This window comes from Pinus tabuliformis, chromosome J (genome assembly GCF_031772625.1).
Source record: "Pinus tabuliformis cultivar Carrire ecotype Pingquan chromosome J, CPIR1, whole genome shotgun sequence".
NCBI classification, from domain to species: Eukaryota; Viridiplantae; Streptophyta; class Pinopsida; order Pinales; family Pinaceae; genus Pinus; species Pinus tabuliformis.
The window spans coordinates 458524017-458544512 of NC_142295.1; the positions used below are offsets into that span (position 1 = coordinate 458524017).

A 20496-nucleotide genomic window follows, 5' to 3' on the forward strand; every position below is an offset into this window, starting at 1 on the left:
CCCTGCACAATAGAAGTGCCCTAAGGGTTTTTCATAGTGTTGAACCCATATATACAGTCAAAAACTAATTTAAATAAGACAACTCAGTTAGATAAATTCCTGCGGGATTTTAGAGAATTATACCAGAAAAATCCACTAGAAAACCTTCCAAAAAATTGCACTAAAGACAATTCCTGCCAAATTTTAGAAAAATTTGACAAAAAAAACCCACTAGAAAACCTTCCAACCTTCCAATATATAAAAATATAAAAATATTAATTTAAATTTATTTTTATTAAATTTTAATTTGAAAATATATTTTTGGATTTAAATTACTTTGGAAAATAATTTTTTATTTATTGTTTTCACTAACTATTAACAATTAAAAGAGTTTAATTATAAATTTTAAAGTTTTTAACTTTAAATTTGTTAAAACTCTTTTTTTTTTCAATTACAACTTTTTATGGTTTAAAATATGTTTTTAAATATATATTTGAATTCAGCATTTTAAAAATCCCCTAACTTACTATGATTATAAAAAAGTTAACCCAAATATCATTCTCATAAATTCTTACTTAATTTTAAACCAAACAAAAAAATCCTTCTTAACAAATAAATACAACCTAAAAATACTTCGCCGAACAAAAAAATCCTAAACACTAATAAAATAATATCAATACCACAAATATATTAGTTAAAATCAATACTCTATATATACATGAGTTAACGTTAAAATGTATTCCTACATTAGATTCTAAACATTGGGTGCCGCGATATTTCTTCTTACTATCAATTACCACGTGCCAAAATTGCAACCTTTTGGTCTACAAATTTGGAATCCATTGGCCTACCTGTCGCTAAGCGGCCAATTTCGTGAGGGCTGCCCAACCGTCAGAGATGACACGAATATTCTCCCCGACGATTCCGATACCCTGTAATGAATACCTCCCTTCGCTGCCAGGTTGCTTTTTTAACAACCTAAATCGACTTAAAAACTTGCTAATTAAGTATCCCTGCAGCTTTAGTCTCCTTTATCTACCAATCCACCCATCTTGTATTCGAAAACCAGGAACACACAGACAACGCCAGTCAAAATGACGGATGCTCTCCTTCAAAACTACCAATTGCAAGACGAAGTGATCGGCAGAGGCAGGTTCGGGGTGATCAGGAGATGCTTGAACAAGCAAAGTGCGCAACAGGCCGCTTGCAAGACCATAACAAAGTCAGATGTCCTTCAAGATTCATTCGACAGAGAATGCATCGACAACGAAAGCAAGATCATGCAGTATGTTGCGGGTCACCCCGCTGTGGTTGCCCTTCACCATGCTTATGAGGACGATGAGTTTGTCCATTTGGTAATGGAGTTATGCTCAGGTGGAGATCTGTTCGACAGAATCATTAGCAGGAATAATAGAGCACCCTTCTCCGAGAAGGAGGCCGCCACCGTCCTGCAGAAGCTCATGGAGGCCATCAGCTACTGCCACTCCACTGGAATCGTTCACCGAGATATAAAACCTGACAACATTCTCTTTACGGATCATTCTACTTCCATTTCTCAAATCAAGCTTGCAGACTTTGGGCACGCCTCCTTTTTCTCTCCAGGTATGTTTATTATGTTTGTCCCCATTCCTTGCCATACAAGTCCATGAAATTTTTGGGTATGGATCGGTGAATCCCATGGTTGAAATTCTCACATCAACGTATGCAGGGGAAGAATCGATTCAAGGAATCGTGGGTACTCCGTATTACGTAGCACCGGAGGTGTTGGGAGGGAAGGATTACAATGAGAAAGTGGATGTGTGGAGCGCAGGGGTAATTCTGTACATAATGCTTAGTGGAGTTGCCCCTTTTGTGGGAGAAACACCGCAGGAGATATTTGAGGCAGTCCTGTGTGGGCGCCTTCGCTTCCCAACTGATCGGTGGCTCTCAATATCTCAGTCTTCCAAGGACTTGATACGCCGGATGCTATCCAGAGACGTTACCAGGAGACTCAGCGCACACCAAGTGCTAGGTATTCCCTCTTTTCTACCATTAATACTGAATATTAATGCAGCTTCAATACAAATTGTTGTCGATTTCTGTAAGATCCATGGAATATTGATAAGAAATATTAATTTTGCTGCAGAGCATCCATGGATCACCACTCATGCCCTATGCAACCCCGTCTAATTTGACTGGACCACATTTTTCTGAGGGTGTGGACTATAGAAGTGACAAATACTGAATGGCTTTCGGCAAACGATGGGATGTCGTGTTGTATAATTTAGTAAAGCTCCGTAGACTGAGGTTTGATGCTAGCCATATGTCCTTTGGTGTGCTGTCCACCCGAGCCCTCACAACGGGCATGGGGCATGGGCACGGTGCTGTTAAAAACAGTACCTTTTTTTCAGTCGAAAAATGTTAAAAGAAACAGTACCTTAAGGGCGGAAGAACCCATTCGGTCATCTGGTCTCGTTTCGAGGCGTTTTTGAATGTATGACGCGGCGTCTGATATAGAAAACCTACCTTTATGCGATGGGAGGTGGAAATTTGGGTGGGTTTGAGAAATAAGAGTTGTTGCTTTGTACAGTGAGTAAATGGGGTACCGTTGGAGTGGGTCCCTGCATAATCGGTGAAGTCACTGGTGCACAGTGGCTCATATACTAGAGTGTAAATATCTCTAATACAAATCAGAATATATACAGAAACAGTGTTTATATTTGTGGTTTTTATTCTCTTCAACTCAACTCGTGGTTGTGTTCAATTTTATTAAGCGGCTATGATTTTGTAGATGTTTGAGGAAATTGCAGTTGGGCTTGTGAATGTCACTTTTCAAAAAGTGACACAATATGTCGACATATAATTAATACTAGCAGTAACTCTTTTATATTTCTCGTACAACTAGAAGAGCTACTGCTAGTATTAATTTTATATTTATAAAGGAATTAGTGCTGGTATTAATATTATTATATATATAAGAAATAGAAAAAAGCTACTGCTAGTATTAATTAATTACGAACTCACTGATTAGGTTCGTCAATAGTATATATAGTTATTATTATTTAAGTTTTCTTTTAACTTTACAACTTTGAAACATTAACTTTGTCGAACTCATTGATTAGGTTCGTGAATAGTATATATAGTTATTAGTATTTAAGTTTTGTTTAGCTTTACAACTTTGAAACTTTAACTTTGTCCTCGAGTGATTCGATTTAATTTTGTTGAACCTTACCAAAACTCTGAATCATAAGCTGTGTCTTTTCATTTCGCGATGGGCGTGGGAAGCCTAAAGAAACTAATGAGGAGGCATGGCGCGTTTTTTAGGAAGTTTGAGGCACTTGAATACCTAGACGAGACGGTGAGTGAGGTTCTTGAGGTTGGAAAGGAGTATTAATTTAATAAATGGTTTGTTGTTATTACCGTATGGTCGTTTCACGTTTATCTTAATCACGTCGTTTATCCAATTTCATTATATGAAAATTATTTATTTATGTAAAATTTGAAGAAAAAAATTTAATTTAAGAGATTTAAGAGATTAATGTGTTAGTACTCTATAAATTGGTGTTTTTTAATCTATTTATAATTTATAATTATTTAAATTGTATTTTTGAATAATATATTATTATTAATAGTTTTAACGGTTAGCTAAGTTACCATCGCGAGGTTACAGGGTCTAATCTCCCCGAAGTCCTTGGGTTCAGGCCTTGCTTGTGGGCCGGGGGGAGGTAGCAAGGTCCAATCTCCCCGAAACCCTTGGGTTTATACCTTGCTTGTGGGCCGAGGGGCTAGATTCCCTTTGGACGTAGCATCACCCATTGGCCAAAGAAAAATATACTATTATTAATATTTATATTAAAAATTTCTATGTTAAGTAATTAAATTATTTTACTTTTAATTATTTTTTCCTTTTGAATAAGGTCAACCTTAAGAGTGTATTTAAGTGAAATATTTTATTTATAATTCCAAAAATAAAAGTAAAATATTTTTAGTACATCTTTTTCGTACTGGTTTGTAATATTAATAACAACGAACCATTGCGAACCAAACACAATGGGAATGATATTATTGATGTTTTATAATGCTTTTAATTAAAACTAACCAAATATATATAATTACTTATCTCTGTGAACAAAGTACAATAGGAATGAATTTATTGATGTTTTATAGCGCTTTTAATGATGATGATGATGATGGTTAACGTCCACTAAGACCAAATTTTGGTCTATGGGACCTAAAGAAACAAATTATTTAGTTTGATTTAAGATTTTATTCCTATGCTGAAAAAGCTTGGAGAGAAGCCTCCCAAGCTCGCTGTAATTTTGACAACATAAAAGGCTAGGAAGGTCAGTGTTATAACTTTTGAAACTGAGATCAATATGTATAATCATTTTTTTTTAACTAACATTTGTTTATTTAAAGTATTTTTTAAGAGATTGAGGACAGAGGTAATTACACAATTATTTCATATTAGGTTGTAGAAAGAACCTCTCAGCGCAATTATTCTTTTTAATGTGATGTATATTATTTAGGTTTTTGTTTTTTTCTCATGTTTTGTTATAAAAAATAGTATTTATTTTATATATTAAATTTTTAATAATAAGAGAGTTTTAAACTTTATTATAATGAATTTTTGTATTTAAATATTTTATTTTTAATGGAAATTGAAAATGTTAATAAATATTTGTTTGAAAATTTTATTCTCAAGATCTATAAATAAATAATTTTCTCGATAGACGTGTTTATTTTATAATAGAGTTTTTAAAATCTTAATTTAATTAGCAATAACTATTATGTGGATGAGATGAATTTAACTTCCACAAATTCTTTTAGAATATTCATAGTACCCACAAATCAAAGGTTGAAATTTATTTCTAAAGTAGTTATGTCCTTTTTGTCCTTTTAATTAAATTGATTAATTAAAAAAATGTCATCAACAAGTGTTTTTTTTTCACGTAGAAAAAGTCGCAATTTATATTCATATTGAAATAAATTACATTTTGTAGATGCTTTGAGCATATGCAGATAGTTGTCCATGAATAGGACAAGTACTCTGATAAAAAAAATAAAAAAAGTTAACAATTACATCAAGCCTATACTTTTCTGCCTTTCTTCTTCTCCACCCTACGCCAACCCTGAGAGTCGGAAGGGGGAACAATGATGGCCTGTGTGTATTCTTGTGTGTTCACTGGTGGTTCTTTGTCGGATTCTGATCCTTCTGATCCATGAGTTCTTTTGTTGCCGCTAGCTTCCAGCTGTGGCCTTTCCTGCTGCCTAAAATGGTCTTCCGATTGAGGGTCTGGTGCCTTTTCTTCCTGTGTGCCATTCTGTTCCATATTTGTATCAGGTTCCTCGTGGTTCACTCTATTCTCCGGCTGAAAGTCCTCTTCTTCCAGCGGTTCTGTATTCTGCCAGCCATTTGGCTTTTTTTGCTGTTTCTTGTTTCCTTTTGCATTCTTTCTGGCCAGTGGGCACGAATTTTGGAGATGTCCTGTTTGCCTACAACTGCGGCATCTGAATGCAGTGTTTTCATAGTCTAGGGGTTGTAACCATTCAGTATTGTTATAGTTTAATGAAATTCGATCAGGCAGCCCCTGACTCAGGTCCACTTCTACGCAAATTCTGGCAAAATTGTAAATCCCTCTACTATATCTATCATCATCAGCTTTTAGGTATTTCCCCAAGGAGTTCCCAATGGCATATAATACTGTGGGATGTCATCAACAAGTGTTATATGAAGTGAGTTATGATTTTTTAGTTAGGTGGTAACAAAACCTATTTATATAATAAGAATCTCCATGACAAAATGAGAGTAATCTTCATGGTTAAGAATCGTGTTCCATGTTTTGTAAATGAACAAATGTTTACCTTATATATTAATTCTTTTTATAAATAAGAATAATAATAATTTGAAAAAAAATTATAATTTAGTTAGTTTTTATGATTTTTTATTTTTATTTTAGCAACATCAAATGTATCATGTAGTAAGTGAGGGAAATTTTAGGGGCTACTATTCATAGATGGGCTAATTTCCCATACATTTTCCTAGCTCGTAGATGGGGTTAAGGATCACTTCCTATAGAGTTTCACCTCGGTGCTTTAAAGATGGGGACTCCACCAATTGAGCTAACCCTCAGGGCTAATTTTTTTACAAGATCTTATATAGACTAATATAAATAATTAGAAATCTCAATATTTTTACAAAAATATCATCAAACATTTTACAATTTCTTTATTAGAGACTAGTAACATTAGCCAAGGTTTATGAACTTTAAGATAAATTTCCATCATTAAAAATTTCCCTACTGTTGCACTAGTTATAGGTTTGAGAAATATTAAATGTATATATTAGATTTAATAAATTTAAAATATATAATAAGGATCACAAAATTTCTCATTAACATTGAAAGGATAATTATAATGATATCTTGTTTGCTAATTTGTTTTCCACTTCTTTTTCAAGAACAAGAGAGTTTCATTCATATAAAATTGTCCAATAATAAAAAAATGCATATTTTAAGTAACACACCTTACATGTGGGAATAATAGGTAGGCACATACTTGTTGGGTGTGTGTTATATTTTTTCCATGACTAGTCGTATGCACGCGGGAGTCACAAAGGGGTTTCAAGGGCGCAGTAGCCTCCTTGTACAGGGTCTACCCCTCGAGATATTCTTTTTTGGATCCTATATTAGGTGAGTACCTACCGATGGTTTTGTGCATGGGTTTTGCCAAGGATAATTTTAGGGGCGAATGTTCGCCCTTTGGCGAAATTAAGGGGTTTTAAATTTTTAGTGGGCTAATATTTTGTATCATAGTACATTTTTACAAATCACCTCAAATAGCCCACCTTATTTTAAGGGAGAGGGTAAAAAAGGTAAATTTAGCCCTTGAAATTAGGACTTACAACCTTCCATTCGCCCATTTTCAAGAATAGGTTTTATTTAAGTGAATCCATTCGCCCATTTTCAAGAATAGGTTTTATTTAAGTGAATCCTATGGGCCAAATACCATATTTATAAAAGAGGTATGGTAAATTAATAAAAATATAAATAAATGAGAGGTATGGTAAATAAATAAAACATTTTTTATATTTACTCCATAAGTCACCTTATATACATGTAAGGGTGTAAACAAATAAAAATATAAGTAAAGTGGAGGTATGGTAAATAAATAAAACATCTTTTTATACTTACTCAAAAGGTATGGTAAATAAATAAAAATATAAATAAACTAGACGTATCGTAAATAAATAAAACATCTTTTTATATTTACTCCATAACCCTCGTTCTATTTATGAAGGCTCAAGAAAGAGGTTTTATTTAAGTGAATCCTATGGGCCAAATACCATATTTGTAAAAGAGGTATGGTAAATTAATAAAAATATAAATAAACGAGAGGTATGGTAAACAAATACAACATTTTTTTATATTTACTCCATAAGTCACCTTATATTTACGAACACTCAAAAAATGGGTTATATTTAGGTGAAACCTATGGCCAAAATACTATGGGACAAATACCATGGACTAGATTGTTATTAATACCATGCAAAAAACCATTATTAACCCTAATATTAGAATTAATAAAAATAAAAATGGCACATGGTATTGACCCATGGTATTCACCAAAATGGCACATGGTATTGACCCATGGTATTCACCTGGAATGTAGTCTATTTAAATGGGGGAATTAAACCAGCATGTAGCCTATGCTAAGATTCACTAGGACTTTACAAAGTTTTATTATTTAGTGAAAGACTCGCCAAGATCTTACAAGATTTTATAATTGAGTAAAATATTCGCCATGCCTGGTGAGAGATTCGCCAAAAATATATATATACATATTATATTATTGATAAAATCGCCTTCCATTTTTCCTATATACCATGGAGATTCGCCCATTTATTATATTTATAAATTTAGGGGGGGTTCTTAAAATTTTCCCTGGGTTTTGCACATGGTTTTGGGCATGATGGTTTTTTGCCCATGGTATTTTGTAGATCCAGTCAAGGGAACTAAGATTATGTTCTAATCCAAGGTTAATCGATTGGGGTTTATGAATGCTTCGACATGTATATATATGTATTGTAGCATTGAAAGGAACATAATGAAAAATCAATATGGTAGTCCCAGTGAAATATTTGTTTTATGTTTTATGTTCTCACCATTGTTTATTTTCGTTTTAAGAATTCGTCTACAGGTGATTTCTGTATAGGGTTAAAACCTACAATACCAACATAGCCCAAGTACAATCTTCCATGTGGTCGCCATACCACAAGCAGACTCCTCTACGTAACTCACCAAGTAACATGCCCCACATGTGGCAAGAATAAGTTTGCACATGTTGTTGCATCTAAATTTGCAAGGAGTTGTTGCTTCATGATCTCATGTCTCAATCATATCACCAGATAGAGAAAGTGAGACCAATAGAAAGATAATAAATCCCCAATCCCAAATGATCATTCATACATCAAGAAGTTGGTTCTAAATTACAAGGAAATAAGAGCACACTTGGCTTCCTCGCAAGTTGGAGAAGGGTTTTGCGTATGATGCAGATTCTCGCGCTCCACTCGATCAATCTACCTTGTCTGCACCTGATCTCGATCCCTACACACAATCAAAACCAAACATAGACAACAAGTGGCCTTCCTCGGAGAATCGTTAGATCAGAAAATAATAGAATCAACCATATAGCATGTTGAATACAAATTCATAAAGGGAAGGAACATGGGCTTCCATTAATCATAAAAAACATATTACAATGCTTATACCTTCGTCTCAAAGCTTCCTATCCACGATCCGGCGGAGTTTCCCCACTATATCCCAAAAATTAGTCATGAAGACAAACACAAAAGTAAAAAATACCTCACAAGCTCTCTCTCTAAAAGAAAGATGGCACCATAGACTCAAGATCTCTAGCCCATAAATTCGTCTCTCTAAAACTCCATCTCTCCAAAAACTAGTCTGACCCTCTCAAATGATCAATATAAATAAGTCAAAGAGAGGTCCGAAGAGGATGTATGTGGACACTCAGGACGACAAGAAGTCATGGAAACTTCTAACTGATAAGTCCTGGTCAACTCAAATATGTGACAAATCGAACTGATCTTCTAGAAGTCATCCCGAGACGCTAACACAAAAAGCAATGAAAAAGACTCTGGGCTCTCCCATAAAGAAGGGTTGGGAGCTTCTAAGAGGCTCTAGACTCTTCCATGGGCCTCCATCCATGCGTACAGGGGTCAAACTAGAGAAAAAGTGGGTACCAGGTCTGGAAAAAGTCAAACAACCATGAAGACTAAGGGTCACTGATCCAATGGGGTAAAATAAGTTGATAACACATGCCAAATATTTCATTCATCCAATCACCCTCGTGCCATATTCCAAGCATGAATGTGGGATCTCATAGGATAAACCTAGACTTAATCAACCGGTGACTCTAGGGGATGCACCACCTCCACCCGCAAGCTATCGTGATCGCACCTAAACCAGTCCCAAGATCACAAAACCAAACCTAGCTTGGATGCCTCAATTTCTTCACAATACCTTGAGGAATTTTCTTGTCTCCAACCACCTACCAAGGGCTTCCCGCATAAAACCATCTCCACCCCCAAACCTTAGGATTTTCCTGAGACCACCTCACCCGGTTCCAAAGCTTTCTGGAAATCCAAAGCTCAATCAAGAATGAACCCCATCACAACTTGGCTATCTAGGAAATGGAAAGGAAAGGCTGAAACCAATGTAAATCTAGGCAAAACCCATGCTAATGAAAACAAATGAACCAAGTAAACAAATGCATGTACTATGCATTAACATCCCAGCAAGGAAATCACACATGCAAGTTGTTACCTGTTGGATTTTCCTATTGAAGTTGTTGATCCAACATTCTCCTTACACTCCCTTTCTTTCCTTTGCTTTCTTGTCCGAGTTCTTGTTCTATTTCCTTTCTACACCTACTCCAAGTTTCGGCAAAAGATGTCAACTGATTCTCATGTGCCTTTTTTTACCATTGATGTCTCCTTTTTCTTTCATTTTCCTTCATTTTTCTTCTTTCCCTTGCATGAAAATTTGTGTCTCTTCACCTTCCTTTTCTCCTATTTTCCTTATTTCTCATAATTAAATGCCAACTATTTCCTCTTTTCCTTTGCCAATGTCTTTTCCAATTTCCATAGCCATAAATAAACCACAAGTGATCCCCACTATGATGTTCACCCACCATTCATCTTGGAATACGTGTTCCATGACCTTGGTCTTATTTTGCCTTTATTATCCTTTATTACATGAAACTTTAACACAATGCTATTACCGGAGTTCCTTCCAATCATTATTGACCTCCATGAGGGAATAAGTTGTTTATTTCCCATAGAAAGCATAAGCCACCACATTCTTCTTCCCCTTCACATACTTAATGCCGAAGTCATAGGCCTAAATTATATTGACCCATTTATGTTGCCTTTCATTGAGATCCTTTTGTTCCAAAAGGCATCTCAAGTTATTGTGGTATGTTTTGACCACATACCTTCATCCCACCAAGTACTTCCTAAACTTTGCTACTGATGCATTATGACCAACATCTCCTTGTCTTATATCAATTAGAGCATTTTTGGCTTCCTTACGCTCTTGACTCTTGAAAGTTATCAAATTCCCATCCTACATTAGCACTCCTCCTATGCCTTCCCTTAAGGCATTTCACTCTAAAACAAAGGGCCATGCACTGTGCAACCCATGCTATTTCTCAATGTCAAAAAATAGCTTCCATTTTGTTAGTGGTGACCACTCTTGGAGCATCATTGGTCATTCCTCTTAGAAGCACCCTTTTTCCTTATGACGTGTCATAATTCATTTTTACAATATGGTAATCCTTCCAATGCATTCCTATGGAAATGAGCCCTTGTACCCCCAACATCACATTGGTGTTAACAAGCTCTACTACATAGAAGTCATCCAGTAGGGTATAATTTACCATCTTAAATTCCATTTAAGGAATTTTCCTCAAGCAAACCATCCTTCATACTCATGTTACCTTTATGTCAAAACCCTCATTATTTTTTAACCAAATTCCTCCAGCTACTAGGGTTTCATATATGAAATTATGAGTGGATCCTCCATCAATGAGGGTTGTTGCTTATTTCCCTTGTATTACTCCCCTTACTCTTGTGTTGTACTTCAGAACGTATGAGAGCTTGGATATGGTGGCCCCTTTGGTCCCTCTCATTGGTGGTTCTTCATCGTTTCTACTTTTTCTATGTTCCTCCTCTTGTGTTGCCATGCGTTCTTCATCATCATAGTTGTCAAACATTACTTTGATAGAATGCATTTTCCCTTACCCATGCATCTGTGCCTTGGGACCTAGGGCTTTTTGCAACTATAGTAAAGCTTCCTTCTTCTTAACTCATTCTTGATTTCCTCCCTCCAATTCTTCCCTTGCCAAGGTTTCTTCTCCTTATTATTCTATGGGGGAATGAATTTGGCTGGTGCCTTCTTTGGAATTACATCTTCCATATCCTTGGTTCTTGCATATCTTGAAGTGTACTATGTTTAAAATCCTTAACCCAACAACGTAGTGGATTGCTTAGCCCCTCCAAAAACAGCATTGCCAATCGATCTTGGGTTATATCCATCACTATCACTGCCAATCTCTAGAACTTCATGATGTAGCTGTTACGACTCCCTATTTGCTTAAGCTACGCTAGATCCCTGAAATGTAACTCCAGATTTTTCTTGTCAACTCTTTAGATCATTCTATTAGTAAACTCTAAATAGGAGGTGATGTTGGTGTGCCTTAATGTGGAGAAACCATGATACCACCATTCACGTTCTTTTCCATCCAAATGCAATATGGCATACTGCATCACCTCTAATTCCATCACGGGGCTAAACTAGAAGTATGTATCCAACTTTTGTACGCATGCTCTAACTATGTTGCTATAAGTCCCAATGAAGGTTGAGATGTTTATCTTTCTTTCATTTTTTGGGACCTCGTTATTCTTCCACCACTTGTTATGATCCTTTGACTTATTCCTATGCGTGATGGTGTAGTAGTCCTAGAGTGACATTTGTGAATGAAATTATTCCCCTAGTGCCTCACACTCCTTCATATATTCCAAGAAGCTTTCATCTCATTGTTGTTGGTTATTTATTGGTTCCTTCAAGAATTTTGGAAACAATGGCCTTGATGTAGCTTTTTTTGTTGGTGGGGGAATTGGATTGGATGAATTTATAGCCTCAACATGATGATTTCTATCTCCTTTGGCCAAGTTATAGTTTCTGTTTGAGCATTTTACTCCACTGTTGGGTTGACTCCTATGAAGGATGGTCATGGGCTAAGCGATGGATTCCATGGTATGGAACATCACTTTCTATCCTTTGGATATCTTCCGTTGTCCTTTGGCTTAATCATTTAGGGCATTCTCGATACTTCCCTAGGGTTAACCTTCATGATCTCCCATTCCTCCTCCTTCTTCCTTTGATTTTTGGTAGGGGTTATCCTTTTCCTTCTTCTTCCTCCTGTAAGTAAAAAATTATTGATCCCCTAAAGTCATATACTATGGTAACCCTTTCACACTTGAAGGATTCTCATCTCTGATACCACTATAACATACCTTAACAATTTATATGGCTAAATTACTCAGAAATTATTTTCAAAGAAATACGCCATGAATCTTTTTGCAGGAACATAAATAATTTTCACAATAAAATTTACCAACACTTCAATTAAATTAAAAACCCGTAAATGAGGTAGCAAAAGCATATAAGGAAGGAACGGGTGATGGGATCCGAAAAATTATAGAAGAAATGGAGGAAAGAATTATGGAATAGGATTCCGAGGACAAAATGGAGGAATGGAAAGACCACATTCCAGATCCTGGGAACACCATAGGGAGACTTTCCCAATTCAAACAAACCTTGTATCTGTACTGGCTCATGAAAATACTGGTAGGGAAAGAAATGGAACAAGTGTCGATGGGGATGGCTTTGATCATCAGAGACATGCTAGACTATAAAAAGGACCTGCAAACGATCCAGTTCCAGCTCTGTAAGCAGGACATAAGACTGGACCGTATACAACGACATATTCCATGTATTATTGAAATGGCACCAGCACCTGGAGATTAAGCTGAATATCCAGTGACAGTGGAGTCAGAACCGGAAGACATCAAAGAATAAATGAGTACAATGACCTCGGGTTTTTGTTTTTTAGCGGCTAGCTTTCTTTTACATGCATGCTTATGGGATGTAAGACTATAGACTGGTATTTAAATTGTTATGTATATATCGCTTGGGTAGAAAGACTGATAACTTATCGTTTTTGGATGGCTTACAATATGCATAGGTGGCCAACAAACTTGGTTTCCCAATGGGCAAGTTGAGGCCACCTAATAACTGTGTGTGGTTTCCGTTTGCTTTTATATAAATAGAAAAGGAGGTTCTACCTTAGCTTACAAAAAACAAAAACAAAAAAGCCATAAATGAGAGAGAGAATATTGCAAACCCTAGCTTCTCTTGTTATTATGGAGGAATTTTTACTTAAATTCTTGAGGAAAAACTTGGTGGATATATTCATGAAAATGCTTTCCCTTGAACCGTTTGATAATTCAACCCTTCCATAGAATATTTTGGCCTTCCTGTAGAAAGAAATTTGGGCCTCCTTATGAATGTAATTCAACCCTCTAATAAATATCATTTTGACACTCCTTTGAAGATACAAAATTGACCCCTTGTTGTATCAGCTCGACCCACTTTGCTATGGAAAAATTCGGCCACCCATAAATTATTTTTTCCTTCCTACAGATGTGGCTCGATCTCTACAATCTTTGACCATCTATAAATGTAATTTGGTTTGATAACCTGGCAAGAATTTCATTCACATAAATTGATGAGAATTAATTAGCTTCACCTCTAATAATTGACTCCTCCAAGGACTAGAAATTTGCACTTGAAATTCTTTAGATTAGTTCAGCCTCTTAGTGCTCATATTTTTGACCTTTTCACCTAAGATCAACTCACTCCCTTAGGGACACACAATTTGGCACCTGCAAATACACTTGATTCGGTCTCCTGAAGCACAACAAATTGTCCATGACAAGATATGCAATTCAACCTCTCTGAGTTGAGTATTTCGACGTCTTAGAAATCAGTCACTCCTGCATAATAATTTCATCCCTCTCCTTGAATAGACAAATCAATCTCTTTATGGATTAGCTCAATATCCCTACAAAGATCACAAAATATTTTCTAGGGTGCCTTTAAACCACCGAAACCAACTGCCACTAGATAGGGTGTATGTTCCAACATAGAATTTGGGAAATATTAAGGGTTTCTCCCTTACTCAGTGCACTACTTGAGCTCCTTGTTAATTTACAAATAATTATTCATGCTGGCCCCCTTGAGTCTCCTTCTCTTTTTTATAATATTTTCCTTCTCCAAAAACCATGGGTTACTTTATTTTTCTAAAATTATTTTTACCACATTTATTTAAATATTTATTAATTTATTCAATTGACCCCCTTTTTTCTTAATAGCCCATGGGATCCATACAGGATATGACTCCAAACCTTTGATGCTTCTATGGATCTGAAAGGGACATTATAGCTATTAGTCTTTCTCGTCTCGCCAACATGCCTCATCAGTGGATGAAGGATTGAAGGGGTCTACATATTAGCAGGAATGGGCCCACTCTTCTCTGAGTCTCATATTTATTGAGTTTGGTTGGGTTTGGCAGCGTGTAATTAATCATTCAATTTTGTATTTATATTTTATTTCTAAAAATGCTCATTACTTTCTTGTGAAGTGCTCTGTTTGCAAAATTGTTTTGATGAGGGTTTTACTCATGAGGGTTTAAACCCCTTCGGTTCGACTGCTGCTATTTAAATCTTGGAATAGAAATGAGGAATAAATTTATCTCTTAGTTTCAGGAATTGGAAATGTCTATATCGTTTCTTACCAGATTGCTCTGTGCATCGGAAACTTAACCAACTCAGTTTTGAATTTGTTTTCTCAGTTTTCTTAAGGGCATGTTGGTTATGTGAAAACTGGTCAAGGATAGAGAGAGAGAATCCCTATTGGGTGATCTCTGCTCGACGACTCCGTTTCTTTGACAGTTACAGAGAGTTTTTATAGCAACGTTTCCCTATTTCTATGCAGGTCGCGAGCTACCCCTCAAGAATGTTATTGAATTTAGTTGTAATAATTGATTGGTAGCTATGTACATTGAAATGTTATAACCCCATGCTTGGCCCAAAAAGGGTTTTATTTTGTGTTCGAGGAATTTGTTTCCATATAAACCTTCTCCATCTGATGAAGCTATTTAATAGAATATGCCCTTGCGATGCATGCTTTTTGAGCCTAGTTAGGATGAATTCCTCTGTTACTAATTGTTTATTTTCCAAATTTCCCAACTTTAAGTGAAACAACTGTCTACATTTTGTTCTAATGTTGTTCCTTTGTCAAGGTGTATTTTTCTGGAAATGTGATCTTATTGTTTTAGCTGTTTAGCAATTGTTATATCTGCCATTTATATATATTGTAGCTAGTTATATTTTACAGCGAAGGACTTTCCTACTGTTAATCTCACATTACTGTATCTTTCTGTATGAAAACATTTACAGTTTCTCCTTCTTAACACCTAGGGTTTAGCTAGTTTCTCCTACTAATGTTTTTTTTTTTCTATTTTAGCACAACTAAGACAGTTAACCACATGCCAATATATTAAATTTAAGAATTACTACATGCAATGTATATAACTTAAATTGAACACAAAGGACTTAGAACTTACCTGAATACAGACTTACATAAGTCAACTATTGAAGTCACTACTTCACTTTACATATTTATCCTCCCATCCATGAAACTTGCCTTCAAGTCCAAGTCTCCCCCCAAGCTCTTACTCACAAGATTGATGCTTTCTTGCAAGACTTAATAGTCATAGCATCGAAAGCTATCTGGTCATCACCAGACTTAGCTCACCTCCCGTCTATCCTTCCAGCACGGCAGACCTTCCCTTTTCTCCAATTTTTATTCTCTTAGGTACTTTCACATTACCCTCTTGATTCCTTCTTGGAGCATTCATAATCAGGGAAGTAGTTAGGGTTAGGTAACCACTTATTACCAACTTCTTGAGATGAAAGAGAGTTACAAGATTTGTTAACACTCCATATTGATTTTCATTCTTAACTAACAAAATTTAATATATTTCAAATGTTATAAAATAATAAAATCGAGTCTTTGTTTTTACTGCAGTAAATAAAATAATTACAGTTTTTCTGGGGACATCACATCTCCCTCTCCTAAAATCAAACATCGTCCCAATGTTTTTCTGTTGCAAACAGACCCGGAAAAACTTCCCTCATAACTTGTTCTTCTTCCCAGGTAGCCTCTTGCAGCCCAAAGTGTTGCCATTGCACTTTAACCTGGGTGATAACTCGTTTCCGCAAAGATTACTTCTCTTTGATCGAGTATAACCAGAGGTTCATATACATATATATATATATATATATATATATATATATATATATATATATATATATATATATATATATATAGTCAGTCCCTTTAGCTATTAATGCTTTACTTTTGGCACATTGTAAAATCATTTACTTGTATGTCTTGCCAATTAATTATATGTTTAGGATCGTAAATGTGACAACCCTGAAATAACAACACATAATTAATTAGATTAATCTAGAAATTTATAATCAACATGCAATTATGAACTAATTAACATCAAAGTTCAAAGCTATAAGTAGAGATACTTACCTATGTTTTCCAGGTTGAATGCTAGTTGAAGTCTTCCAACTGCAACAAGTTTTTGGGGACGACTCTCCACCCAACCATAGGCTCAGTTGTGCAAGGACTTGCTACAACTAGCCACCCCTGAGCCCTCAATCAACGAACTACTGCCAGTGACTCCTCTGTCTTAGAACACCATTCTCCCAAGAGAATGAATGATAGAATCTTGGAATGATGGATGCCTCTCATCTTCCTCACCATCTATTAAATAGAGCAAACGTTAGAAGGGGAACCACATGCACACACTCCATGTGTCAACATGCAACTTTACTGCTTTCTTGTTTTATTTCTTATATTTATTTAAAGCATGTAATTAATTTATTATTATTATTATATATTTTATTTATTGTTTATTATTTAATATTTATTATTTTTATTACTTATTATTTTTATTATTTATTATTTATTATTTAGGGACATTACATACTCCCCCACTTTAAGGAACTTCTTCCTGAAGTTAAAGTTTTTTTTTTTTTTGCTATTTATTACTTCATGTAACAGTCGCAACACCCTCTGCTGAACTAGAATAACCAGCAGACATCAAAAGTTTCATAACACCCAGGAAATCCCAATGAATCTCTATCCTTTTTCCCACTTTCGGAATCAGGCATAAGGACATTACAGTAACCATATTTTTTTAACACTGAAACATGGAAAACGTTGTGCACACGGATATGGCTAGGAAAGGCGATTTGGTAGGCCACTGGTTTGACTCGTGCCAAGACCTGGAAAGGGCCACAAAATCAAGGTGCCAACTTGGCACATCTGCTCCATTGTAATGTACTTTTCTTTGGCCGTACCCTTACATAGACGTGATCTCCAATTTGGAATTCCCTGAAACTCCTCTTTTGATCAACAAAATTCTTTTGTCGATCTTGAGCGGCCTTTAAATTGGAACAAACCTTCTTGACCATTTCCTCCATTTCTTTTAGCATCTCGGGTCCTAGGATCAATTTATCTTCCGGTCCTCCCCAACTGGAAGGGGTTCGACACTTGCATCCATACAAAACTTCAAACGAGATCATTTGCAACGACGTATAATAGCCATTGTTATAAGCAAATTCTACCAAGTGTAGGTAATTTTCCCATTTGGAGGGTTGTTGCATAACATAAGTTCGCAGGATGCCCTCCACCACTTGATTTACTCATTCGGTTTGTCCATCTGTTTGAGGGTGGTATGCAAATAAGGCTTTCCAGAATGCCAATGTAAACTTTACATCACGATCAAAGATTATAAATTTAGAAATCCATGTAACTTGAAAATATCTTGCATGAATATACTGGTGGTTTGTACAACCTTGTAGGTTGATTGCATGGTTATGAAATGAGCAGACTTGCTCAACTTATCCACTACTACCATTATCGAGTCATTTTTCTTTTTGGACCTAGGTAATCCTGTAATGAAGTCGATGGAAATGGTCTCCCACTTCCATTCTCGAATTAGTGGTGGATGCAATGATCCGACTGGATGTTGATGCTCTGTTTTCACTTTCTGACATTATAGACAGCGAGTTAGATACTCAGCTACATCCTAAGTCTTCATGCCAGGTAAAAAGTATTATTTTCTAAGTGCGGTAATCAGCTTCTGGCATCCTGGGTGGCATGCATATGGGCTTTTATGATATTCATCCAATATTAAGTCTTTAATATTTTTCTGGTTAGGAACACACAGTCTTCTTTTATAGATCAACATACCTTCATGGTTTATTTCGTATCCCAACTATGTGTATGGTTGTTCAAAGTTTTTGCTTGCTACCATAAAGACTAATATTCAGAATCCTGTCCGACTACCTCCTTAATCAACTCTTGGAAGGTGGTCCGTATCTCACTGTAAGAGATTTCATAAATGCAGTGTACCTCTCAACTCAAAGCATCTGCAACCCAATTCTCCTTACCCTTCAAGTGTTTGATCTCAAAATCAAAACCACTTAAGAAGTCGATCCATCTGGCTTGTCTAGCATTCAGAGTGGGCTGTTTAAAATAGTTATTTAAGATATGATGATCAGTCATTAGAAGAAATTTCTTACCCATCAAATAATGCTGCCACATTTTTAGAGCATGAATGATAGTTGTCAATTGTAAATCATAGGTGGAATACTTTTTTTCGTAATCCTTGAGTTTCCTAGACTCGTAGGCAATCACTTTTCCTTCTTGTATTAAGACGCCACCCACTCCTTCCTTGCTAGCATCAGTGCAGACTACATAATCTTTATTTGGATCTGCAATTCTCAAGATTGGCGTGGTGGTTAGTAAATGCTTAAGCTGGTCAAAGCTTCTCTGGGATTCTGTAGTCCACTTGAAGCTTTTCCTTTCTTCTATAGGGAGGTAATGGGGTATGCCACTCTGGAAAAACCTTCGATGAATCTCCTATAGTACCCAACTAGACCCATAAATGATCTTATATCCGCTACATCTTTTGGCACATGCCACTCCATTATGCTCTTTATCTTTTCTGGGTCGACAACGATTCCATTTTTGGTAATGATGTGGCCTAAGTACTAAATTTGTTCCTTAAAGAAGTCACGCTAGTTGTATTTAGCATACAACTAATGTTCTCTAAGATTCTGCAATACTATTCTAAGATGCTCTTTGTGTTCTTCAATACTGCGGGAATAAATCAGTATATCATCAATAAAAATTAATAGGAATTTATCTAAGTACTGATGAAATATACTATTCATGAGACACATGAAAGTTGCAAGAGTGTTGGTCAGCCCAAAAGGTAGGACCACGCACTTGTAATGTCCATAATGATTTTTGAAGATTGTCTTTGCTATGTCTTCTTCCTTTTTTTTTATCTGATGGTACCTCGAATATAGATCAATCTTTGAAAACACTATCGCTCCCTTCACCTGGTCGAACAACTCGTCTATATGTGGTAGAGGGTATTTATTTTTAACATTTAGCTTATCTAGCTGGTGGTAATCCATACACATGTGCAGAGTTCCATCCTTCTTTTTAACGAATAACATCGTGGCTCCCCAAGGTGACATATTGGGACGGATGTAATTTTTTTCTAGTAGTTCTTGTAACTGCGTATTTAATTTTGTCAACTTTGGAATACTCATACGGTAAGGAGCTTGGGACATCGGAGTTGCTCCTAGTATCAATTCGATGGTGAAATCTATATCTCTTTTTGGAGGGAGTCCCAGAATTTCCTCAGGAAATACGTCCAGGAAATTCTGTATTACAGGTATATTTTCTAAAGAATTATGCTTTTCCTTTGAGTTGGCATATCCTACTTGAATTGCATAAATCTGACATCCTTTTCTGATACATTTTGCTAACTGTGAGGCAGTTATTGGTCTTAGTTTTAGCGGCCTTAGTATACCTTGTATTTCCTGCCTTTTTCCCTCCTCATCCATGTAGTGGATAGATTTAGTTTTACAATTTATGAGGGAACAATGTTTTTCCAACCAGTCCATGCCTATAAAAACATCATAAGACCCTAGGGACAACACGTTCAAGTCTGCCATTAGGGACTGACCTACTATTTTTAGCGTGCAGTTGCTGACTTTGGCCAATAGTCGTCTTTTTGCCCCTGTGGCTAACTGTACTAACTCGGATTTTTGAATTTCATGGCTTGCAAACAACATTGATCAAAGATCTTAGGGTTGACATAACTTAGTGTAGCTCCTAGTTCAATTAAAACAAATATAATTTGGTAAAAAAGATTACCTTCGAATTCCACCATGGTTGGTTGGTACTCCGCCTAATGGTCTTTAAGGGAAGCATGGATTTTTGGGATGCTCCG

At 35.9% G+C, this 20496-nt stretch overlaps 1 protein-coding gene across 1 annotated transcript; it reads left to right on the plus strand.

Annotated features, from left to right (window-relative positions):
* The first annotated feature begins 1000 nt into the window (after nt 1–1000).
* LOC149227808 (phosphoenolpyruvate carboxylase kinase 2-like) lies at nt 1001–2633 on the plus strand. The gene is made up of 3 exons (XM_089375571.1): nt 1001–1581; nt 1688–1990; nt 2105–2633. Exons 1-3 carry the CDS (start codon nt 1074–1076, stop codon nt 2146–2148), a joined length of 855 nt encoding a protein of 284 aa, XP_089231697.1. The 5' UTR covers nt 1001–1073; the 3' UTR covers nt 2149–2633.
* Nucleotides 2634–20496: the final 17863 nt, after the last annotated feature.